At 51.3% G+C, this 24,782-nt stretch overlaps 1 protein-coding gene across 3 annotated transcripts in view; it reads right to left on the bottom strand.

The window, feature by feature from the left end:
* Positions 1-22,711, bottom strand: part of FAT2 (FAT atypical cadherin 2) — a 68,423-nt gene extending 45,712 nt beyond the window's left edge. For 2 of the 3 annotated variants that reach the window (XM_068161995.1, XM_068162011.1), the window contains exons 1-3: positions 22,471-22,711; positions 6,198-9,486; positions 5,377-5,691 (exon numbers count right to left, since the gene is read on the bottom strand). In XM_068161995.1, coding sequence (XP_068018096.1) covers positions 5,377-5,691; positions 6,198-9,465 — 3,583 coding nt within the window. In that variant the 5' untranslated portion in view covers positions 9,466-9,486; positions 22,471-22,711. Of the gene's footprint in view, positions 1-5,376; positions 5,692-6,197; positions 9,487-22,351; positions 22,417-22,470 lie in introns of those variants that run through there. The other variant, XM_068162003.1, reaches the window with a different exon arrangement.
* Positions 22,712-24,782: the final 2,071 nt, after the last annotated feature.

Genomic DNA, 24,782 nt, shown 5'->3' with positions numbered 1-24,782 from the left:
TGGAGAAGGTCTGTAGTGAAGGGAGATGAGCTGGAACTTAATGGCTACCTTGATGATGTGGACATGCTCAGATCTCCTGGGGAGTGAGGGCTGGCTCTGCTCTCTTACCACAGACCTCAGCTGGAAGCCTCACCAGGTGGCACGTTTGGGTTTAGCATCCTATTACAAGAAGGATCTGGAGGTGCTGAAAGCTGTCCAGAGAAGGGCCATGAGGATGGGCAGAGGGCTGGAGCTGCTCTGCTATGAGGGCAGACTGAGGGAGTTGGGGTTGTTCAGTCTGCAGAGGAGAAGGCTCCAAGGAGACCTTATTGTGGCCTTCCAGTATCTGAAGAGGGCTCCAAGAAAGCTGGGGAGGGACTTTTGAGGGTGTCAGGGAGTGATAGGACTGGGAGGGATGGAACAAAACTAGAAATAGGTAGATTCAGCTTGGATGTTAGGAAGAAGTTCTTCCCCATGAGGGTGGTGAGAGACTGGCACAGGTTGCGCAGGGAGGTAGTGGAAGCCTCATCCCTGGAGGTTTTAGCAGCCAGGCTGGATGTGGCTGTGAGCAACCTGCTGTAGTGTGAGGTGTCCCTGCCCATGACAGGGGGGTTGGAACTGGCTGAGCCTTGAGGTCCCTTCCAACCCTAACAATTCTATGATCCCATACTTCACATCTGTTGAGCCAAAAGTCAAAGGGCTGACTGCTTCACCTGACCCCTAGCAAACTCCCTCTGTCCATTAGTGAGTGCCCAGACGTGGCTCCCAGCTCCCCAGCTGCCAGCCTGCCTTGAGATCAGAGAGCTGCTGTGGTTAGCAGCTACGCAGCCTGGCTGCCGTGCGGGGCCAGGGTGCTGTGCGGCTGCCAAGGTGCAGGACCTGCCAGCGGTGCTCACACGGCAGCTGAGCACCCAGAGCCAGGGAGCCAGGGAGGGGACGTGGTGCTCCTGAGAAGCCAGCTGGAATTAATGCAGATTTTGATTTGTTGCTACTTGGTTCTGCACCCGGCGAAGCCAGAGGGCGAAAATGGAAGTGGAAACTGTTATTAGAGGGGAACTGCCGCCAGCTTTTGTGGCCTGGGGAAACAGTTCCTGGGCTCCTTCTGCTGTCACCTACATGGACCTGGGCAGTGCAGGCTTTTGGTTTTAATGAGTGTCTTTTGTGTGAGAGCTATCAGTGCAGCCCTTGCCTCACTGGCAGACACCAGCCAGCCCACCCCATGGGATCGGTGATCCTGTGGATGTCCTTTGTTTGTGTCCTTCTGTGTGGCCCTGGAGGTTTCTGCTAAGTTCTACAGAGACTGAACAAATCTGTCAAAGGTCTTAATTGCACTTGGCCAACTAGCCAAGCTCTGCCTTCACCTGAAGGTCCAGAAACAATCCCTTCTGCTGCTTGTGTACAGGTAGGCACAAGCTCTGCTCTTGCAGTCTGTCTACACACAGCAATGGGAAAGGATTGTCTGAAGCTCTCCTGCTTGCTGCCTGGAAAGGGGAGAGAGGAGAGCTGGTCGTGTTGGAACAGGAGCGGCAAAATTAACAGTGCATTGTTGTCAGGGAACAAAAAAATAATCACTTCAGCTGGCAAGAGCAGGGCTGGGGTGGAGGTTGCTGGCCCCCTGCCCTCGCTGCAGGGAGGAAAATCTAAGATAGTTAAAATAGCCAGAATCAGGTTTGCAGGCACTGGGGCTTTCACAAGAGCATGAGAAGGGAAGAGGTGGTTCTCCTGAAATCCTCTTTCTCTTGCCTCACTGTGGTTTCCATTTCACCCTCTCTTCTCTGTTCCCTTCTCCTACCACTTGCCCTCTTGTCCTGGCCCTGCTTGGCACTACTCTGTGCTCGGCTGGAGCCTGTGGCGTGTGGGCTCAGGGAGCAGCAGTGCAGCCATTCCTTAGATTTAAAGAGCAAGGCTGTGTCTGGATTGTCCTTTCATGCAGAGAAATGCAGAGATCCACAGAGAGCCCATGGACACTGACACAGCAGAAGCAGCACCAAAAGAACAAGCACTACATGAGAGCTGGAAAGGAATATAGTCCAAAAGGGTTCTCCAAACAGCCTTTCAGTGGGACAAATGGCTTCATCCTGACTCTTCCTGTCACAGCCTCCAATTCCTCCCAGTCCTGCCTCAACTCCTTCACATCTGGGACTACAAACACTGCACAAAACAAGATCCCCACACAACCCTTTTCAGCAGAAGAACCCCTCAAACTCTGCTATTTCCCCATCTCTTCATGTATCTATCTCTGTCTCCCACAAACTCTGCTCTGCACCAGGTGCCAGTCTGGGCTGGAGAGGTTCCATCGCCGGTGGCAGAAAGCTTTCATCTCACTGCTCAGTTTTATTCTTTCTTCTCATTAGCCTTTCATTTATTTTCCCTCTTTTTCTCCACCCTCTTCAGAGAACTGAGAGCTGGAAGAGCTTAGAGGTCTCCTGTGATAGTTCAGGGATGCTGGAGGAGCCAAGCCCTGCTGAGGGACAGGGATCCCAGCTGTTCCTATCTCCCTGCAAGGCTTCAGGAGATGTCAAGGGGCCTTGCTGGCTATGCCTCCACTGTCAACCCACCCTCATGCTGAGACACTGGATTGAATGCCAGCTCCAGGATCAGAAATAGCTTGCTTGCAATGGTGTGGCACCATGCCCTGGATAATTATCAAGGGCTATTCTGGGTGTAGATGTTCCTGTTGTAAACCAGGACCTTAATTCCTAGTGGTGCACAGGATGAGAACAAGCTTCCTCTTCCTCTCCCTTTAAGGGGCTCCTACCAGGAATGCCCTGCCTAGGACAGACCCAGGCTGACCTCTGTCCCTCTTGTGTTCTCCCTTATTTCAGTACCCATGTGACTTGTTTGTCCTTTGATGGATGTGGGACAAGAGAAGAAGCGAGGTCTCAGTCACGGTCCTCTCCATGTGTAGGAGCCTCCTTTCTCACCCAGGTGCTGGAGAAACTCCTGACACATGCAGATTGTCCTTTGCTCAGACAGTGTGTCAGAGTAGCTGGTTCTGTGGTTTCCTCTTGAAACTTCAGTGTTTATCATTGAATAATGTGACAGAGGTTCAGCTGCATCACAGATAAGGAGCTCTGCCTACTCAAGCTCTTTTGCTGCTCTAGGATTTGGGATTGACCATGGATGGAGTACTGACAGCCTGGGTTATATTTCTCTCTGGTATTTCAAGAACTGAAATCTTGCTGGGTCTTTTGGTGATCGTTTCCCCTAGGTAGTCAAAGGAGAGATGCATTTACTACATCTGAAAAACAAAGGTTATGCCCTAACTAAGGATGCAGAGTAAGTGTTGGTGGTCTTACAGTGCTCAGACACCTGCAGTGCTTTCTTTCCTCCCCTGTTCAAATGGTTTGCACTGCACTGGGATTGCCCTTGTATGGGATACAGCCCTGCAGTGATGTGAATGACCAGGACCTGAATGACCAGCAGTTCATCTTCCAAAGCTTCCCTACCAGGCTGAGACCAAAGGCTGTATTTTCATTCTGCTTGATGGAGCTGGTGTATTATTACTATTACTATTACTATTACTATTACTATTACTATTACTATTACTATTACTATTACTATTACTATTACTATTATTAACTAGCATGTCCCTGTCTCCAGAACAAAAATCCCAGGGTTTCAAGTGGTCACCCTAGAAGCCTGAAATTTAGCCAGGCTGTGATACTCTTTCTGGCAGTAGCAGCAAGAAGACTTCTCTTTAGATATTGCAAGCATATAAACTGCTCCTTTTATGCCAGTGTTTGCAGGTCATTCTTTATCCTTTTGGGCATCATGCAGGTGAAACAATGGATAACTGAATTCTCATCAAGCTTGGAAGCAGGGCCTTTAACAACTTCCAAGCTCAGGGTTTAAAGAAGAGACCTCCAGCAACTGTCCAAGAGATAAGATCAGCTCACGGGTTCCTTGCAGGACTGAGGAACTTATCACTCTGCATGCAAAGCAAATTAACTGACTGTAGAGGGAGATGGATGGGAGATGACTCATACCTGAGATTGTTTTTTTTGGTCTAAGTTTGGAATTCAAGGGTTGGCTTAGAGGTGAGGTGTCTCATTAGCACTACATTGTGCCAGTGTCTCTTATTTTACCATGAAATGCAACAGCCTTGGACTGTGGCTTGGCAGGGCAGCTCTGGCAGTGGGGTGACAGCTTTGCCTGCAGCGTGGAGCGTCTGAATGTCCTGCAGGGTGCAAGCCGGAGCTCAGTAGGTGAAGGGAGGTAGCCTTGGTGTCCTGGTAGCCCTTTCTGGTCCACATCCTGTTGCAAAGGCAAGTGGTCTGCTAAAAGAAAGCCTCTGAAGTCACCTCTCCATGGAACCCCCTCTTTGTGCAAGCTGTCCATGGGGCTGAGTTGTGCATAGCTGTTTGGACTGCATGGGAAAGTTGGATGCAGAGCATTGCCCTGACCTGGCTAAAGACCTCTGACAGTGAAGGCAGCTACAACTGGGGTAGCACTGAGCAGTTAGCTGATACCTCCAAGTGTATCTACATGGGGATGTGTAGACACCCTATGAATCTGTCTCACCCAGAAGGGTGTCAGTGTTTCAGCATAACAATTTTTTCCCCCCTCAAGCCCTTCTCCTAGCCAGCTGTAGAGGACTGCTGGAGAGCCACCCAACTGGGAGCTACACTAGCCTTTTTCAGTACATCCAGCTTCTTTCTCAGCTGAAAGCCAGCTTCTGTCCTGCTGCAGTAGGTGAACTGCTTTTATCATCCCCAGGAGATCAAAGTCATGCAATTAATCCTCTCTCATACTCGGGCTCTCTGCCCTCCCTTCTCCCTTCTCCCAGGAGCTGATGGAGCGAAGGGCTCGGCACAGCTTTCCTCACCAGACTGGCCCAATGTCAGTTCTGCTGGGATGGTTGGAGGAAGCTGTTTACACAAAACAGCAGCGGGTTTTTGATGGCTCTGAAAGACCTGGTAATTAATCCTCAGATGAAAGATAGGGTCTAGGAAGATGGCAGAAGAGACTTAGCACATGAATAGCGCCGGAGAACGGGTGGAGCCTTTAAGTGCAGTGGGATTCACTTTTATTAATCCTGCCTTGGTCTGTCTCAAGAGCAGATAGTCACCTCCAGAAGGGTGTTTCCTGGCTCAGGCTCTGCAGTAGGGCAGTTGTTTACAAGAAGGAAGGTTAAAAGCAACTCCTTGGTTCTATTTAAGGCTTTGAAAGTAGCCCATTTGTGTCATTCTAAGAGCCATCTGGATGCAGAGAGCAGCCCTCAGGTTGAGGGTTTCAACCCTTAGCCTCCCCACACAGCGTGTTTGGAGGCTGGGACTTTTGCTGCATAAGGAAGCTGTGACAAAGGCAACGGTGTGGGCTGTTTACATTGGATATAGAACATCCCCTGGGCACTTGGAAACCTCAAAAAGAGATGCTGAGTTGGGTCAGTCTTACCTGTAATGAGGTTAATGGTGAAGAGTCCTTGAGGATTTCCAGTTAGGATATGAAAAGTCAGTTTTCCCTCTGAGCTAGAGTCTGGGTCTAGGGCATCAAGCTGAAGGACAGATGTGTTTGGTGGGGAATTCTCCATCACAGAGGCGTAGAAGACAGGTCTGGACATCAGAGGTGGGTTGTCATTGGTATCAGTGACTTCAATATAGATTTCAGTCACAGAAGACAGAGGAATTGTTCCCAGGTCAAGAGCCAGCACTGTCAGCCAGTAGTGAGATGTTCCTTCTCGGTCGAGGGGTCCTATGGTCCGGATGGTGCCTAGAACAAGAGAAATGACTTGTGAGGGATTTCAGAAACTCAGGCCACTTTATCCTTAGTGACAGACCAGCCTGTGCCTGTAGTCTGCTTCCTGGTATTTGCTGCAGGTGCAAACTCTGGCATCAACCTTGCCTGGCTGTCAGGATGTGTGGAAGTTGGTTGCATAGTGTGGGATGACAGGTTGGACTCGACAATCTCAAAGGTCTTTTCCAACCTGGTTAATTCTAAGAGGAGGCCTTGCTTGTATTGAGGGTAAATTGGTAGACAAAAGGGAAGGACTTGGCATTTTGAGTGAGGACAGACATTGGCTTTGTGTTATTTTAAGGAGGCAAACCCTGCTTGCTCCTCCCCAGATACAGGAAGGCACGTTGTACATCCCTGCACAACCAACAAAGATTTGAATGCTGCATGAGCAGAGAGAACACAGAAATGTTCTCTTGGGCCAAAGAGTCAGGCCAAACCCAGTGAAGCCTTTAGATGTACCATTTAAACTGAGCTGTTCTTACCTGTGTCCTTTTCAATGCTGAAGGCAGACAGGCCGGTGCCCTCCCGGAGGAAGTATTGAACCTCTCCATCTTTCCCCTTGTCGATATCTTTTGCTGTGACCATCATCACTGATGTGCCCTCAGGGCTATTCTCCTGCACCCAGCCTTTGAAGACAAAGGAGGCAAAGCGTGGTGGGTGCAAGTTCTCGTTGACATCAAGGATGTTCACTTCCAGGTGGCAGAGGGAAGAGCGAGTGAAGGGCTTCCCAGCGTCACTGACCTGCACGGTTAGGTTGTAAGAGTCCTTCTTCTCATAGTCCAGCTCCTTCTCCAGCCTCAGTGCTCCAGTTAGCTTATCCACACGGAACATCATCTCCTCATCATTAACCAGGCTGTACCTCACCTCACCCCCAGAGCCTGCATCTGGGTCAAAAGCCTCCAGAAACAGGAGAATGGTTCCCACGGGCAGGTCCTCTGGGACCTTCACACTGTTGAGGGCTGGGAGGCATTGTGGGGTGTTGTCATTTACATCCTCCAGAGTCACAGTGAGATCTGTAACAGAAAACAGCTGGTAGCCGGTTTTGGGCTGATCCCTCGCTTCTATTTTCAGTACATAGGAAGGCCACAATTCTCTGTCCAGGGCACCTGTAACCATCACTTCCCCGGTGACACTGTTAATGGCAAACTTTTCGGTGGGAGTTAGGAGAGAATATTTTACCCTCCCGTTGTCATCTGTGTCGGCATCTTCTGCTTTCAGCTGAGCTATTGTTGTCCCTGTTGCCACATCTTCTGGTATGGCCACCCAGTAGGCACCTTGTGAGAATTTAGGAGTGTTATCATTGGTGTCCAACACGTTCACAGCCAAGAGTTTCCAAGCTGATTTTTGTGGTGTGCCAAGGTCATATACTGTAACGTTAAGAATGTAGAAGCTGGTTCGTTCGTGATCTAGGGGAGAAAGGACTTGAAGGAGACCCAGTTCCAGGTCAATGGTAAAGCAACTGTCATCATTTCCATCTGAGATGACATAGACCAATTTTCCATTGAAGCCAGTATCAGGATCGATAGCTGAAAGGTCAGCGAGGGTTGAGTTGATGGGAACCGTCTCTATGACATCAATGGATCGTGGAAAGCTGTCGTCAAACCTCGGAGCATTATGGTTGACGAGGTGCAAGTTCAGGGATGCTTCATCATCCTGTCCATGGCCTTGAGACTGGGACTCAATGGAGTGTATGATAGTTTCTGTCAGCTGTTTCAAGACTCCTGTTTCCTCGCACTGCATCTTGACAGGGAGGCCTTGGCCCACCACGGTGATATTTACAGATGTCGGCAGGGCGTAGTTCTCTCCATCTGTTGCAGTTATTTTCAAAGAGTAGAAGAGTGGCTGCTCAGAAGGAGGAAGATCTCGCAGAGAGATTCTAAGAGATATTACTCCAGAGATGGGATTGAGTTCAAAATGCCTCAACTCGTTGCCGGACTTGATTTCGTACTTGATATGCTGCAGCTCATCGCTGTCGATTGCGGAGACCGTGGCCACGGGGCTGCCAAGGGGGAAGTCCCACGGGATGGTGCCGCTGCAGCTTGCCTTCTCAAACACGGGAGCGTTGTCGTTGACGTTGCTCAGCGTGAGGGAGACGTGCACCTCCGTTTCGTGGCGGAAGGGCGAGCCCCAGTCCGATGCCCACACTCGCAGGTGATGCCATCTCTGCATCAGCTCATAGTCCATTGACTTGGAGGTGGAAATGGTGCCAGAGTAGGGGTCGATGACAAAGGGGACCGACTTGTGGTTGGCTATAGCATAGGTGACGAAGCCGTTGTCTCCTTCATCTTCGTCTGTAGCGCTTACTGTTAGGACACTGGTGCCGGGAGGAACGTTTTCGTCGAAGGCCCCGCGGTACGAGGACTGAGTAAAGCTTGGGGCATGGTTGTTGCAGTCAATGATGTCAATGACAACAGCTGTGCTTGTGTGGCCGTTCGGGGTCGTAACCTCAAGCTCAAAACGAGACTGCTCGTGGAAGTCCATTGCTCTGGCTGTAGTTATCAGTCCAGTGTGAGGATTGATTTTAAAGCTCGCGCTGTCAGGAGTTGGTTTCAAAACGTATTTCAGGTTTGGGAAGGCTGGCGTGACCTTCACCATAACAACTTGGCTTCCAGCTGGGGAAAACTCACTCAGCTGGACCTGGTACACTTCTTTCTCAAACCTGGCAGAGACGTACTTAGAGGGAGGTATATGGATAACTCTAATAGGAGAGAACAGTGGTGGCTTGCTCTTGTCCTTGGCTTGCAGGCTGAGGTTGAAACCAAATGGGTAAAGTAACCAGTTGATCTCTTTGGTGGACACAACCATGAACTCACTGCTCCCAAAGTAGGATTTGATGGCTTTGAAATGTCTTCCTGGATCTCCATCCACAAAGTCAACTGAATCAATCCCTGCTTCTGAGTCACCACTTTCTACAGACAGGGTCGCGTAGAGAAAGTCTTCGGCCGAGTCAGGCGGTGTCACCTTCACTGAGGAGATAGAGGGAGGTTTCCTGGCAGATGGCTCCACCTGGATCATGAGACTAGCCAGGTTGCCAAAGCCATTCCCCTCCATGATCTTTCTCATTCTGTCCACAGCCAAAACCTGCAGGTGGTGCCTGCCTCGGTGGGTGCTGTTCAGCCTGCCCGTGGTCATGACTGCCCCGGTGGTGGGGTGGACAGTGAACAGGTCAGACTTGGTATTGAGGGCATAGTAGAACTCAGCATTCTGCCCAGCATCGGCGTCAGTGGCACTGAGCCTGCTGACCACTGTTTTCAGAGGAGTGTCCTCTTTGATGGACACTTTGTAGGAAGGGGGTGAAAAGAGAGGTTTCAAGTCATTTCTGTCCAGAATGTGGATCAAGACCTTGGCCCAGGCTTCGTAGGCAAAGGTGCTCTCTGTGGCCTTGATGATTAACATATAACTGTCTTTGACCTCCCGGTTTAAAAGTGCTGTGTTGCTGCTCCTGGTCCTTATCCTCAAGAAGCAGAAATCCCCAATCACATGCTCCTCTGTTTTAAAGACACCAGTGTTGTCTCCAGAGGCTATCCTGTATCTGATGTCCCACTCTGGGTCTGTCTTGTAAATACCCATTTTGACGTAGCTCTCCACGTAGGTTTTGGGAGCTGAGTTCTCGTAGATGGTGGCATTATAGAAGAAGTGGGTGAAGTGCAGGGGGGAAGTGTTGCCTTTCTCACAGCTTGCCTTGTGGACCACACAGTGCATCAGGAAAACAGCAAAACTCAGGAAGTGCCTTCTGAGAGTGACTTCCATGGTGTGGTGCCTCCTCAGGTCCTGCAGGGGTCAAAGGAAGATCATTGGTGATTTATATTAACTTTAGCAAAAGAATCCCCATGGGCTCAGGGCTTCAGCCTCACCTCCCTCCTCCCTCTACCTTGACAATTAGGTCAGCTCTTCTTCCTTCTGTCCTAGTGAGGGACCTGACCTGACATCCCCACGCTGGCTCAAACCCATTCACTTTCTCTCCTTCGGGTTTTGACCTTGCAGAGGGCAGAAAGTGATCAGGCTGACTTCCTGTTGTGTGAATGATCTCTCCCTCCCTCCTTTCTGCCTTCTCCCTTGTCAGACAGCATATTTGAACTCTCCACACCCAATCAAACCTCACTTCTATTTAGTTTCTCCATCCTCCCTTCTCCATCTTAACTCTCTTTCCACACAAGTCCTTGCAAAGTATTTTCAAGAGTCAGTATCCAGACTGCATTTTGATGTCTCTCCCCATGATTTGTCTTCCCTTTCTTCTCCCCCTGTTCTCCCCCTTTCAGCAGGGATGCCCTGCTGCATTGTGCAAATTCCTTCTGAACGGTCAGCTCAGCAGTGTGGCCCTTTTCAACAGCTTCAGCTCAGATCCTGGTCAAGTTGTAGTGCAGTTACCACAAAGTTCTGATTCACAGGGCTGATCCTGGCTGGCTGCCTCCTCGGTGTTGCTTGAAAGAGCAAGACACTTTGACCATGCCACCCTCAACCACTGAGCAATTTCTCTGGTGCCTCCCTTCTCATGAAGGGAGCCCTGGGGTCAGAATTCCTGTGGAAGACCTGCCATCCACGACCACTCGCCGTCAACTTCCTTCTCTAACAACTCCTGAGCAGCTACAGCTCCCTGATTTCTCTCTGTGAACAAAGTGTACCAGAGAAGGGACTGGGGAGCATGTAGGTGATTAACAAGGTTGTATCTTCATTAGGGAGCTCCGTGGAGCTTGTTAAAGGATCAAGGTCTGTTCTTTTCAAAAGCCCAAGTGTGTGCTGCTTTGTGCGCATTTGAGGGTTGAAACCAGGGATAAGCTAAATATAGGTGCACATAGTTCCCCTAGATATCCCAGGAGATCTTTATCTAGGACTGTTTCTTCCTCTTTTAAATTTAAATTATAGATCAAGTACCTGCCAGTCATTTGGCACATTCCTGATTTAAACAGGGAAGACTTGTTTTTCCAGACACTTTTTCACGACTCATCTCTTTAAAAGCCAGAACTAGCTCAATTTATAAGTCAAGTCGAATGGTAGGGACAAATTACTCGAGCCTGACGAACAATGTGTGTCATATTCTCTGCCTGAGATATCTAATTACCGATAAATACAAGCCTGTAACCTTCAGACTTCCTTCAAACCTCTTTTCTTCCTCGGTAAACAGATGCCAGCCACCCAGCAGTCTCCCGGCTGCGTGGTCATTCCTTTTTGAAACAAGTGGTCTGAAGCTGAAGAGAAACAACCAGGAGAAGTCAACAGGATCTGGATCTGACAAAATCCAGGCTCTTTTTGGTTTAAGTCTTTTATCTATGCCACCATTTCGCTTCTAGGAAACAGAAGAAAGTCTCAAGTGCAGAGCAAATGAGAGAAAATCTTGGAGGACGGGGGTGGACGATCCAGCAAGGCACACGGTTCCTTCTGAGAAGTTGAAAACCGTGTTCTTAAAAGCTCTGCTTGTTACTTAACGACGCTTAAGAGCTGAGCAGCATGCAGGGACTTGCCTAGAGCTGCTCCCTTCCAACATTTTCAACTGCTGAACCTGGAAAGGAGATGCATGCATGCTGCGAGCACGCGTGTCTGCTGGGACTGTGGAGCAGGAAAAGTCACCTCCAGTCCAGAGCAGAGTAAGGCAGCAGAATAAACCAGCAACAAAACAGTTGTTGTTCCATGAACAGCAGAGTTAATGAAGATGATCGCTTTGTATCTGGGCTAATTGACTTTTTAATTGAATTGCACTGCAATGGCAATGTGAACTCATCTCTCAGAAGACATCAGAGAACCCGCAAGGCAGAGACGGTTATGAACTCCACAACCACAAGAAAAGCTGGAGCTAGAGCACATGCCTTCTTGAACACCAGCAATTCAATATGGGAGGATAACCTTGAGCAAGGAGTGGGGTTTTCTGGCACTTAGCAAGATGCAAGCTTTCTTCTGAATCCCTCCTGGAATGTCTTTAACCTCACTCTTACCTGCAGATTTCCTGACATCTAAGAAGAGCTTCACTCACATTGCTGGTTTTAATCTCTATGGGGGTGGTGGTGGGGGCATCAGCAGGGTTTTACTCCTCTGTCCAGCTAACTACTTTGCAAAACCTGTAGTGACCTCATATTTCTGAGAGCTTTGCTCTCAATTACAAGCTAGGTTGACAGCAGCCAATGGCTTCAGCTGTTATTATGAAGGATGGAGGGTAACTACACACATGGGGCATGCATGAGGCAGAAGCCTCATTTCCTCTGGAAACGATCTGAAACTTTGGGAGGACCTTTTAGGAGGCACCACTACCAGCTTCTGAACTCTGGCAGCTTCTCTTTGTGGTGGGTCTCATACCCAAAGCCCCAACAATAGCACAGAGAGACCATGACATCCCCTGACAGCAACTGCATGTGCTCCGAGGGGTGCTCTTCTTTCACCCTTATTATTGCATGAGCATCTGCTTGGACAATTTCTACCCCAGTACTGCTGGGAAATCCTGTCACTGTTTGAGCAGTTCCACACAAGCCCATGTTTGCCTCTTGTTTTATTCTTTGCTAAAAGGATGAGTTGGAGAGGGTCGGTGACACTAGTGTGCTTCAAAAGTTGACCTATTTGTGCTTGAGTGTCCTGGGATTCCCAGTAGAGCCTGCAACTTCCCACCTCAGAATGAGAAACCATCATCTACTACTTCTAGCATGGAGTTTCCTCTTTAGTAGGTTGCACTGGGAAACAATGCCACACTGGATGCCTTGTTTGAAACACTGCCACACTAGATGCCTTCTTTCTCTTCCTCCAGTGTGGTTTTAATGTATTTTGAAGAGTAATAGATCTCCCAGGAGGCAACTGCACAGCCCCTGCTCTACCTTCTGCAACTAGGATCATTTACACCACATTCACAATGCAAATCCATCCAGAAGTGGAACTGGGACATTTCCAGAGGCCATGGTGAATCTCACCAGAACAATGAGGCATGGTGCTCTGAAGGCAGGGTGAATGTGGTTGACTGCTGCCTTAGCTCAGCTCCAGGGAAAGCCCTGCTGGAGCCACCCCTGGGAAGTGTCATTAATCAAGCAGCAGAAAGGAGGTTTGCCTTCTGTGACTTGTACTTTGGGTGGGAAAGCTGTGGATAATGTGAAAACAGCAGAAAATCAATTTGCTAGCCCTTAAAATCCCCGATCTAGGCAGCTGCCAAGGAAGGGCAGCCCTGATGAGCTCAAGGGTCCTTGCAATGGAGCTCAAGGATCTCCATGTTGTCACAGAATCACTAAGGTTGGATGAGACCTCAAAGATCATCAAGTCCAACCTGTCACCACAGACCTCATGACTCTGCATTCTTTCTGCTGCTCAGGCTGCCTGGGGGTGGGGGGGTTGTGGAGTCTCCCTCTTTGGAGATATTCAAGACCTGCCTGGATGTGTTCTGATGAGACCTGGTATAGGTGATCCTGCTCTGGCAAGGGGGTAGAACTGGATGATTTTTTTCGAGGTCCCTTTCAGCCCCTAACATTCTGTGATTCTGTGACTCTGTGACTCTCTGTGCTTCTCTCTTCCCATCACTTCCCTGGGCACAGATGCTCTCCTGGAGCCACTTGCACACGGGGAGGTGGATGTGTTGGAGGGAGCCCATCGGTGGGGTAGAGTGAGGAAGGCAAGGCATGTTCCTGACTGAGGGAAATACCAGGGCATCATTATGTGGTGATTCAACCTCCTCTCCTAATCACCAGGCGCGGATCAGAGAGCCTGGAGGGGCTTTGCCCTCAGCCCTGTAGATGCAAACTCCCCGCAGAGCGCGTAAACATTCGGAGTATCTCTAATCAGAGCCTAAGCGCGCGTCTAAATTTAACATCCAAATTGTGATCCTCTCTCGAAGACATGCCCAAATCTGTTGCTCTGAAATGGAGGAACAAACACAGCACTGAGGTTCAAAGTGTGTGCGTGGGGAGGCTGTGCAGTTGGGTGATGGGGAGGGGGATTGGTGCAGGGCACGGCTGCTCCAGCCAGCCGGGGTGTGCAGCTGGGGCACGGGCTGGGGGCTGGCGGGGCTGGCAGCCCTCTGCGGGGGGGTCCTCCCCGGGGTCTCCTGCGATGTGTGGGTTGTTGTGTTTGTTGGCCATGTTGCAGAAAAGCGCTGCAGCCTGCTAGAAAGCAGGTGTGGCCCCAGCCCCACCCTTCACTTCTCTTCAAGAGAGGCATTTAAAAGCAACAAAAACCCAAAACACAAAACAAGGCGAGCGCTGAATACACCAGGAGCAGGATTCCCCTCACTAGCTGGGGTGGGAGACTAGCCCAAAGTTTGTAGATCAAAAGATCAGAGAAGAATCATCATTTTCTTGGGGAAATAAAGACAACTCTTCCCTTACTGCTCTTTTGCCAGCACATGTCCCAAAATCTCTTCCTCTTTCTTTGGCTCTCATTCTCTTCCTCTTTCTTTAGCTCTCATTCTCTTCCTCTCTCTCTCTCTCCCCCACATTCTCCCTCTCATTTTTTCTGCACTACAAGAAACAAGTTTCCCCCCCAGGACAGGTACTGATCTAAACCATCCCCAAACACATCAACATCTTTGTTGGAGTTTACAACAGTAGGTGCCGAGGGGGAGAAGGGAGATGTGTTTGGTCGTCTAATGCTCAGTGATGGGACAGTTTAACTCCAGGTCTGAATTTCAGTGGTCACTGGGCCATAGAGACAGAGAGCAAAAGAAGTAAATCATGGAAGAGAGTGGATACAAGACCTTGGGAAAATAAATAAGAGTTGGGACGCTGTCTTCTCCTGGCTTGCATGGTAGGTGAGCAGAAGGAGTTCAGGCATAGTTGAGGCAACATCCTTACAGCCGCCCTGCCAAATAGGATCAACCAGAAAGCAGTCCCTGGGGTTTTAATGTTGGAAAGTGACAGATGAAAAAGAATGCTCCTTGTACAGGTGTTGGGCCCTGTCAGTGAGATGTTTGGATTCCCAGCACTGAAGTAACCCCTCTGCATGCTGTGTGGGGGCTGGGCTGCCGAGTTAATGTTTGCCTTCTCCTCCACCACAGCAAAGCTGATGGGAATTGGATCCTTTTCCACTTGGTGCCTTGCTCAGTTTTGGTGAGTCTCCTGCCAGCCACTCACCAGCCAGACCTGTGGGGTTTAAATTCTGTGGGGAGATGGGTATTTTTTTGTTCTCTTTTCTCAGACTTGGGAAAAAAACAAACCAACCCCTCCCTTCCCAAGCCGTGGCATGGAGCTGTTCTCATGATCTCAGCAGCATTTCTCAGAAAGGGATGCTGAGTGCAGGCTAGCAACTGCTTCTTGGGGATCCTGCTCCCGTGATCAGTCGTGGAGTCTCTGCTTGGTTTTGCAGTGAAGCAAAAGAAATACATCCTGGAGGTACTGGAGAAAGCCAGAAAGCTAATGAAAGGAGCCCCTGAAGTGATGGTGTTTTGTTCCTCAGAGTATTTCGGGGTTTTCCAGAGCCTGTGGATGGTTTTCTTCGAGCTGTGTTTGCAGAGCTGCGTTTTGCACCAGCCTGCTCTGGGGCTGTGTTCGTGTGGCTACAGCTTTTTGCTGCACTTGCAAGATTCCACCCGAGCACACTGGGGCTGTTCCTTCCCCATCTCAACTTTCCAATCTCCAAATGACTTGGACAGACCTTTGGAAATTGTTTCCAGGTTGCTAGACAGCCTGGAGCAAGGTGGCTGGTGGATTAAATCCTGGTGCACGTGCCTTTTACAACTGAGGTCTACCCTTGCTCCAAGTCATCCATGAAACGCTGCTCCTGTCACAGAGAGTGGCCTGTGGGCAGTGCCCAAGCCCTCTGCTGTAATCATTTCATGGTTCAGCTCCTTTCCTGGTGATAACGTGGCTGCATGCTGGGGTGGGCAGTACTGGGGGCTGCTCAGCTGGAAAGCTCAGTCTAAAGTCATTAGACTGTCATGCTACCGTGTGGAGCAGCAACTCTTGTTTGGACTGCTCAGCATGGTGGGGGGCAGGTCAGAAACAGGTCCCTGAGCAGAATGGGTACAGCACTACAAGCACCATGGAGGTGCTCATCTCACCAGCTGGGCCAGGCAGGCACTTTAACTCTAGGCAGATTGAGTATCCTGGGGAGCTTGGACCAACAGCATCTAAGGGGTGTTGGAAGAGCAGAGACTCTCTTGAAGGATTTTAGGAGAAGCCTGTAAGTTATTGTCTTGTATGGGGCAATCTGGGCCCCCACCTGGCATGGTGCTGGGAGACCCTTTTTCTCTAGCAGACTGCTGCCTTCTCAGGGTCTATTCTGCCAGAGGACCTCTGAGGGGTCCTGCTAGGACCACTGTTCAGGGCTGACAGCAGGAGTATGTTTGGACACTGTCCCTGGAGCAGTGAAGGCAGATGTGCAGGACATGGGTTAGTTGCACAGGAGAGGAGAGAGCAGGGTGGCCTTCCACACTGGAGGGGTGTCTGAGAGGTGTTTAGTGACTCTGATGTCAGCTGCTCCTTTGCCCATACAGCTGAGTGCTTTTGCTGCCTTTGTCACCATGCAGTTGTTCACAGGTTGGATGCTCAGATGCAGATGGGATCCAAAGCCATCTTCCTCCATGACATCTCACTGCGGCCTCCTCCAGCAGCTCCTCACTCCTTTTCCCTCGGACATTGTGCCCACTGCTCCATCCTCATGGCTTTGCCTGTGCCCTTCTGCTCTACCTGCTGCTCTGGTTTGCTTCTTCACACCAGAAGGAACAGGTGCCAGGTGCCTTTGCTTCCAAGCCAGCCTCTGCCCACCTCGCCTGGCATCACCTTACCTGCAAAGCAAAAGGCTTTCTCTTGTCACAGTGTGCATTTCTGTCCAATGCTCTGTGAGGAGCCCAGAGAGAGCCTGATTTTGTGCTGCAGCCAACACCTTAGCCTGGCTCAGATACGTGTCACATAGCTGAGGTTTCTCTGTCATTGTTGTAAGCCTCCGGGAGCTTGTCTGTTAGGCCCAGGAGAACTTGAACAGGCTTGAACTCCCCGTGGAGTTAGAAGGGTCAGTGATCTTTATCTGTCTTGGCATTGCAACATCATCGTAGAGCAGGAGTTAATCACAGCTCCAGAGCTGTGGAGTCCTCAGTGGTGCTCTGGCCTTGCTGGAGGGGGGCTAGGGGACCATCCCTGGAGGTGCTCAAGAGGGAACTGGACGTGGCACTTGGTGCCATGGTTTAGTAGTCATGAGGTGTTGGGTGACAGGCTGGGCTTGATGATCCTTGAGGTCTCTTCCAACCTTATTGATTCTATGAATCTATGATTCTATGAGGGAACCTTGCAGTGCCAACTGCCTTGCTGCTGGCTGCTGTCCCAGAGAAAGTGTGACATCAGGGTGGTTGATTTGCTTGTGCCAAGGGCAGGTGGAAGCATCCTTATGGATTATTCCTAACCATAGAGCTGCAGAATGCATTGGGTTGGCAGGGACCCTCGAAGGTCATCTTGTCCAAACCCCCCACAGTGAGCAGAGACATCTTTACCTAGACCAGGATGCTCAGGTCCCCATCAAGTTTGACTTTGAATGTCTCCAGGGAGGGAGCCTCCAACACATCTCTGGGCAGCCAGATCCCTTTCCTCTGCTTTCCCCTGAATGGATGAGCTGCTTTTCCATCCTGATTGCCTCCTGTCCTCCTCAGTTACAGGCAGCACAGGGATAAATCCTGCCTGTGGTCCAGAAGCTGCATTACACAGATAACCAGGAAGGTGTTGGGGGGTGCTGACTATCTCTTTGGCCAGGGACTGCAAACATTACAGCCAAAAGACAGGGAGTTGAACAGGCAGATTCCACTGCTGCCTCTGATGGGATTTGGGTACTTGATGCCTGAGAAAAGGAACAGCCCTAGGGGGCTGGATAAGAGTAGTGCCGGCGGGGATGGGGCTTGGTGGGAGCTGCTCCCTAAGCACACTGTGAGGGGCCCAGGGGCTGGGCACCACGGTGCAGCAGCCCAAACGTGTTGGCACAAGAGCCAGCTGCAGTGTGCCAGGTCCTCACGTGAGCCTGCCCCAGCTCTGCTGTTGCTGGGGCCGTGCACCTCTCCGCCTGGGATTCAGCTCCCACGGAAGCTGTTAATACCAAGGCCACATTCCTCAGTCACTACAACTATCTCTCCCAGCAGGCATGCTGTGGCCATCAGCACAGGCTGTGAGAGCCCACAGGGGATCCTAGGCTCTTTCTTGATTGCTTTCTCCTGCCAAGGCTCACACCGAACCTTTGCCATTTTCCTCATGGTTGAGATGCAAATGGTCTTGCCCTGTCTGCAGACCGCTGAAGGAAGCTGGCGTGTGGCACCACCTTGTCAGTCCTCCTTGCTACCAGTTTCAGTCGAATTTAACCAGATAGGTAAAGACTTGAAAGGTGTTGGGTTTGCAGAAACTTGTGAAAAGCAGCAGGAGAGAGGAGAGAAATCCAAATTAGGACTCCCAGCTGGAAGAAAAGGCTCTAATGTGAGCCCAACCCGATTATTAGACATCAGAGGATCCACACAAGAGAGAGAGCGAGCGCCCCAGGCAACCAAGCTGCATGAATTTAGCTGCTCACCAAACAGCTGTTTATTTAGGTGCTGCAAAGCCTGTGAGATCCCAACACACAGCTCCCTTCTGACCCACCAGAGCCGTGAATCCAGCCTGGACTTAGCTCCCACCCCAGCCTGGAGAGAGTGGAAGGGCTCTAACCTTGAGCTCTTTGACCCTGGGAGTCCTCATTTGCACCTTAACTCCACCTGTGTGTTAGCAACCAGGACAGTGGCTGCATCACCTGAGTGCCAGCAGTCCTCCCATTCCCTTTCTGTGGTTCCATGTGGGGAACATACATGTTGCCCTATGGCCTGTCAGATTTGTTGGGAAGGAGTCCAAGAACATCTTGGCAGGAAATGCTGGGTGAGGGACCATGCACCCTGCTGGATCCAGGCGAGGAGCCCAGTGCTCAGCAGGATGTGGGCTGCTTGACTTGACTCTACCTTGGCCCCTGTGCCTCCTCTCTCATCTCTTTCTCTCCTACCAGGCAATTCTCATTCATCCACAGAGCTGTTCCTGCACTAAGATCTCCTCATTCCTTTGCCCAGCTCCCTGCTGGTCTTTCCCTTCTGGTGCCTGAAGGTGAGCACGGAAAGCAGCTTTCTGCTCTGACTGCAGCCTCCTTCGCTCTGTTGCCATCTGCCTACTTTGGGCTGCTCCTTCTTGTCCCTCTCCTGGGTTCTAAGGCAGCTTAAGGACACAGAGGACAGAGGGAGAATGAGATGATCAGGTCATGATCCTTCTTTGTAAAAGGATGGCCATCTAGGATGCCAACAGCTGTGCCACAGAAATTCTCTGCAGCAGACATTTATTGAATTCAAATAGGAAACCTTCAGCTTGCATTCCTGCCTGCCCTTGGGAAAGCTGCCTACAGCAGCCCACCTCCTCTTCTGTACTCACAGTGATGATGCAAACCTAGCCCCTGCCCTGGGGAGCTCAGGGTTTCACTGGAGAAAAGATTAACCTCTGAGACAGGTGTGTTTGCCCAGGCCACAGCATGTCCTCGTCAGCTCCCATCCTGCTCCCAGCACTAGGCACTGCCTCCTGGTCCAGGCTGTCTTCTGGACTCACATTTCTGGAGGCTCTTACCATTGCAACACCTCTGTGGAGCAGGCAGCTGTGTGTGGACACTGCTTGCAGCACCTGTGACAACCAGAGACCAGGCTGGGCACACAATGTCCCTATCAGCCTGAGCCATATGGAGTATCTGTTCATGGCATAACTAACCTAGCCTGGGCTGCCTGAGTCACAGCAGCTAGCCAAGGCACAACCTGCTCTGGCCAAAACAGTCCCACAACATAAGAACATCAAAATAGCCACACTTGGCCAACTCTCTACAATCTTTCTTCCCAAATGGCCAGTTTGGGCCAGCTTTGGCTGCTTAGAGGGGAAGCACACGGAACAAGGCAGGTTCTATGGGGCTGGAGCACCTGTCCTATGAGGACAGACTGAGAGTTGGGGCTGTTCAGTCTGGAGAAGGGAAAGCTCTGAGGAGACCTAATTGTGGCCTGAAGGGGGCTACAAGAAAGCTGGGGAGGGACTTTTGAGGGTGTCAGGGAGTGAAAGGACCAGGGGGAATGGGAAAAAAAAACCTAGGAATGGGTAGATTCAGCTTGGATGTTAGGAAGAAGTTCTTCCCCATGAGGGTGGTGAGAGACTGGCACAGGTTGTCCAGGGAGGTGGTGGAAGCCTCATCCCTGGAGGTTTTTGCAGCCAGGCTGGATGTGGCTGTGAGCAAGCTGCTGTAGTGTGAGGTGTCCCTGCCCATGGCAGGGGGGTTGGAACTGGCTGATCCTTGAGGTCCCTTCCAACCCTGACAATTCTGTGATTCTCTGTGCAACACTCTCCAGCATCAGTGCAAGTATGTGGTGGTTCTTGGGCTGGTTTGTTTAACAACCTCCACTGGAGCTCTCCATCCCAAATGGATCAAAACCTTATTTGAAGCCAAGCACACTTTTGGCCTCTGCAATATCCTGTGGCAACGTGTCCCAGAATTTAATTATGCCCTCCATGCAAAAAACCAACCAACAAAGAAACACAAGAATCAAAAAGGAAAAAGCATGCTTCCTTTGGTTGGTTTCAAACCTGCTGCTCGTTCAGTTCTGAGCTACAAAACCTTCCTAACAGCCCTCTGCAGCCTGCCCCTCCCTCAAGTTCCTTCTCCCAAGAATTAGGAAAGAAATTTTCTTTGCTAATAAACCAGTACCTGCCCCATTAGCAAGGAGAACTGCTGGCTCAGCAAATCAGCCTGCTAACAGACAATGGAGCATCAGTCTTGCCAACCCAGCCTTGGAGAGAAGCACAACTGAAGGGCTGAGGGCATTTAATCCTCCTTGGCTATGCGTGAGGCAGGAGAAGCCCACGAGTGCCCGGGGTGCAGCTGCGCTCTCGCGCTCCACACGTGGCAACCAAACCCCAGAGTGAGTGCAGGGGGCAGGGAATGGCAGCGCTGCAGCACGGAGGGGGCTGGAGCCATCCCGTAGGACTTGCCTTGGAGCGGTTGGCAGGGCTGTGGGATGCAAAATGCATGAGTTTGTAACAGATGTTGGATTCCAGGTGTTGTGCCTCCTTTGAACTCTCCCTTCGCGCAGGGTTTGTTTGGAGGGCTGGGAGACGCTCTGGTTTGTGAGGGCACGAGGGTTTGAAAAGCAGGTCATGGTGCAAGCTGGAGCCGAGGGGAAGGTTTGGGAGAGGAGCAGACCCTGCTCTGCTCTGCTCTGCTCTCCCCTCGGTGGGGCAGGGGCTGCCGGGCTCGCTCTCACAGCATTAGGGAGCAGATGGGGAGAAGCAGAGAGCTTTTGGAGCCCCTGGCTGGGCTGGAAATCTCCTGCCTGCTCAGTCCCTCAGGAACCCCAACCATTTATCAGACAGGCGGATGTCCCTGAACTGTTCCTGATAAGCTGAGGTGCACTGCACATTAGGAGAGGATAAGGGTGCACAATGCCAAGCTCCCCGAATACCGAGACAGCCTTAGGAGCCTGATACAGACTGTTTGCTTTCCGTCCCGAGACTCTGATAACCTCTCAGGGCTCTCTAGCTGACAGCCTGGAGAGCCGTGGCAGCTCTCTACGTGCCTCATGCCAGCTCATTGCCCACTCTGAATGCCGAAGCAGAGGACGTAGTGGACTCCCTGCCCTCCTGCCTGCATCCAGGGTGCCTTGGGTGAAGCAGGAGCCTGTCAGCCACAGCCCTGCCTGCCTCAGCCAGCGCACAGCCCAGGTTCCCACACCTCCTGGGAACTCTCAGCCCTTCGCAGCAGCAAACCCAAGTGAGCACTGGCATTTTTGTCAGGGGTTTGTCCCGAGCAGCCCCTGTGATGTGACAGCTGATCTTTGCCCCGCTGGAGGCTGCACTCCACCAAGTCTGCCTTGAGCTGCCCTGGCAGGCTGATGAGCTGATAGCTGCTGTTTGGAAGGGTCCCCTTTGCTCCAAGCACCCAGGCCTCCCTCCCAGTGTTCTCACCTCTTTTCTCAGCGCTGCACATGTCCATGGGACATTATTCCTACACACCCTGAACTGTGACTGGATTTTCTCTGGGATTTAATCTCCTTTTGCCATCAGTCACTTGAGGGTGAGCACAGTCACCCTGATGCAAACAGGCACAGGCTTAAACACGCTCCCGTGTGCAGCAGGGTGCGAAGCAGGGACTGCGGCTCTCGCTTCAGCTGCCTGGCTCTGCTACCTGTCATGGAGGGGGACCAGGGCAGGCAGCTTGCTCAGAGATCCCCAAGGCACAGCCGAGTTTGGGATGACAAGTGGAATGTTGGGACAGACCTTGGAGCGGTCCTGCCTCACCCCGGTACGTGGGGCTGTATCCAACAGCTGAGCCTACGGCCGGGCGCCCTCGCTGCTCCTGCTGCAGCAAATCCCTTTGCTCCAGCACAGACATGCTCCCCGCAGAAACCCTGCCCGTGCAGACACCTGGAGAGCTTCTCTGCTCAGTCCCTCCTCACCTGCCTTGATCAGCAGCGAGGCTTTTGCCTTTGCTACCTGGAGGCCACCTGCTTGCACTGGCTGCGATGTGCTAAAGTTTCCCACCTGAGTCCAGGTGAAAACTCCTTGCAGGCGCAGCTGAAGCTTTTCCTGCCTCCTTCTACAGCCCCTCGTGCTAGGGCTTGCCAGAAGGGGAGAAAACGTTAAAGGCTCTCCCTTTGCATCCCAAACATATTCAAGGTAAGTCTGTTTTCAGCAAAAGCTACTCACATGCAAAAGCTACTCACATGCAAAAGCAGGTTTGTGACTAAATCTCTGCATCCTCCATGCCTTCCTCCATCCGTGCAGCACAGACGGCTCCCTGAGTCACACTGCAATTCCCACCCCGGCGAGCAGCGTGCCTTACCTGTTGCGACAGGAGAGAGCTCTCCTGAGTTTACTGCCTCTCTGCTCTCGCCGCTGAAAATCCTCTCCCACAGCAGCACCTCGCTGCCTGCTGGGGGTCCATGGTGCTCGCCAAGCAGAGGAAGGGGCTCGGAAAAACTCCCGCAGGAAGCGATCTCGCTGGCTGAAACTCCAGTAGCACAGGTTGAGAGCGAGGAGGGAGAAAGTTGCGGGAGGTGGAACTGCCTGGCTGCAGAGCCAGCCCTTCCGTGACGGACTGAAGGAGGAGGAAGAGGAGAGGCATCACCCACTCCCTTACTGGAGAAGTGAACTTGTGTGTGTGTGTGTGTGTGTGTGTGTGTGTCAGAGCTGGGCACGGACCCAAGCCTTAGAGCCAAATAATTGCAGAGCTTTTTACTGTTAGTTTAACTAGATTTGCCACGAAATCTAGGACCACAGCTCCAAGGGGTGGGAAGGGTGCAGGATGTATCAGGTAAATCCCTCCAACACGTTTGAAAAAGCCAAAGATTGTTTTTTAGCCAGCTGCAAGGTGGGTGTTGCAAGAAGGGATGGGGAGAAGGAGGTGGGGGGAAACCTGAATCTGCCCTCAGAGCAGCTGCGTGTGGAGAGGCACTTTGAAGGTTGTTGTTGTTTGTGTTGGGGGAGCCCCCAGAAGCCCCAGCTGCCGCCAAGAAGCCCCAGGGTGCTCAGAGCTGCACAGGCAGGAGATGGTAAGGTGGTCCCTGTCCTGAAAAGGCAGGAAGCAGAGAAAAGAGAGGGAAGCAGCAAGGGGAGAGGGCAGCACAGGAAGACTAAAGCTTCTGCCAGAGCTTAGGGGGATTGTTTTGGCAAATAGCATCCTGAGCCTGGAAGTGTTGTTTGGGGCTGGACAGAGGGGAAGGGATGGGGACCTTGCTGTGGGTGTTCTTGTCACACTGGCTAGGGCATAGAACCATAGACTCATAGAATTGTCAGGGTTAGGAGGGACCTTAAGGCCAGCCATTGGAATGTGCTGCCCAGGGATGTGGTGGAGTCACCATCCCTGGAGATGTTCAAGAGGGGATTGGATGTGGCACTTGGTGCCATGCTTTAGTCATGAGGTCTGTGGTGACAGGTTGGACTTGATGATCTTTGAGGTCTCTTCCAACCTTGGTGAGTTTGTGATCCAGTTCCAACCCTCCTGCCATGAGCAGGGACACCTCACACTACAGCAGGTTGCTCAGAGCCACATCCAGCCTGGCCTTCAAAACCTTCAGGGATGGGCAGTCTGTGGGTAGCTTCTGTCTTCTTTGTCCCAGTTCTCCCCCTCTCCTTCTTTTCTCCACACCCTGCAGTAAATACTAACATAGCCCCTTGAGACTGCAGTGGTGTTTGGACAGATACAGGCAGATCTCAATGCCCAGGGGTAGGTGAAGTTTTTCCTCCCTGTGGTGTGGTGGGGTTTTGGTTTTGTCTTGTTCAAAGGAAATGACCAGAAAGCTTTCTGTACAGTTTTAGGCAAACAAAGCCAAGCAAAGAGTATGAGAACTGGACAGTTTTAACTTTAAATAGCTTGAATAGGGGTCTGTCACCATCCCTGGAGGTGTTCAAGAGGGGATTGGACGTGGCACTTGGTGCCATGGTTTAGTCATGAGGTCTGTGGTGACAGGTTGGACCTGATGATCTTTGAGGTCTCTTCCAACCTTTGTGATTCTGTGACTGGTCCTTTGGAGGCTCCATGGTGGGGGACAATGATGGAAGTGAATGCAGAAGCAGGTAGAGGGATAGAGACAGACTCCCATCAGCACCCTGTGTGAGGAGTAGTGGTCAGTGCAAATTTGCACTTTGCCAATCACCAACAAATCCCTCAGGTGATGAATCCTCCAGCCATAAGTCCAGCTTCAGCTTGTCTCAAACTGGACACTGCTGGATTGAATCACAGGACACCAACTCATGGGAATACACATGGGAGTGTGATTTCCTGGTGCAAATCCAAGGAGCTGTGAAGAGGTTGACCTTCTTTGGGGGGTGTCAATGGAGGAGAGTGAGAGCACCCAGGTAAAATCAGCAGAAAATGCAGTTCAAGTGGTATCAAAAGGAAAGATGTTGAGTTGCTGGAAGGTATCCAGAGAAGGGCAACAAAGCTGGGGAGGGGTTTGGAGCACAGCCCTGTGAGGAGAGGATGAGGGAGCTGGGGTTGCTTAGCCTGGAGAAGAGGAGGCTCAGGGGAGATCTTCTTGGTGTCTGCAACTACCTGAAGGGAGGTTGTAGCCAGGAGGGGGTTGGTCTCTTCTCCCAGGCAACCAGCACCAGAACAAGAGGACACAGTCTCAAGCTGTGCCAGGGGAGGTTTAG

The sequence above is a fragment of the Melanerpes formicivorus genome, unplaced genomic scaffold, assembly GCF_026170545.1.
Source record: "Melanerpes formicivorus ecotype bairdi unplaced genomic scaffold, bMelFor1.0.p_v2 SCAF_2, whole genome shotgun sequence".
Taxonomy (NCBI): Eukaryota; Metazoa; Chordata; class Aves; order Piciformes; family Picidae; genus Melanerpes; species Melanerpes formicivorus.
Note: the sequence above shows the minus strand (reverse complement) of the source record. Positions and strands in the feature narration are given on the sequence as shown.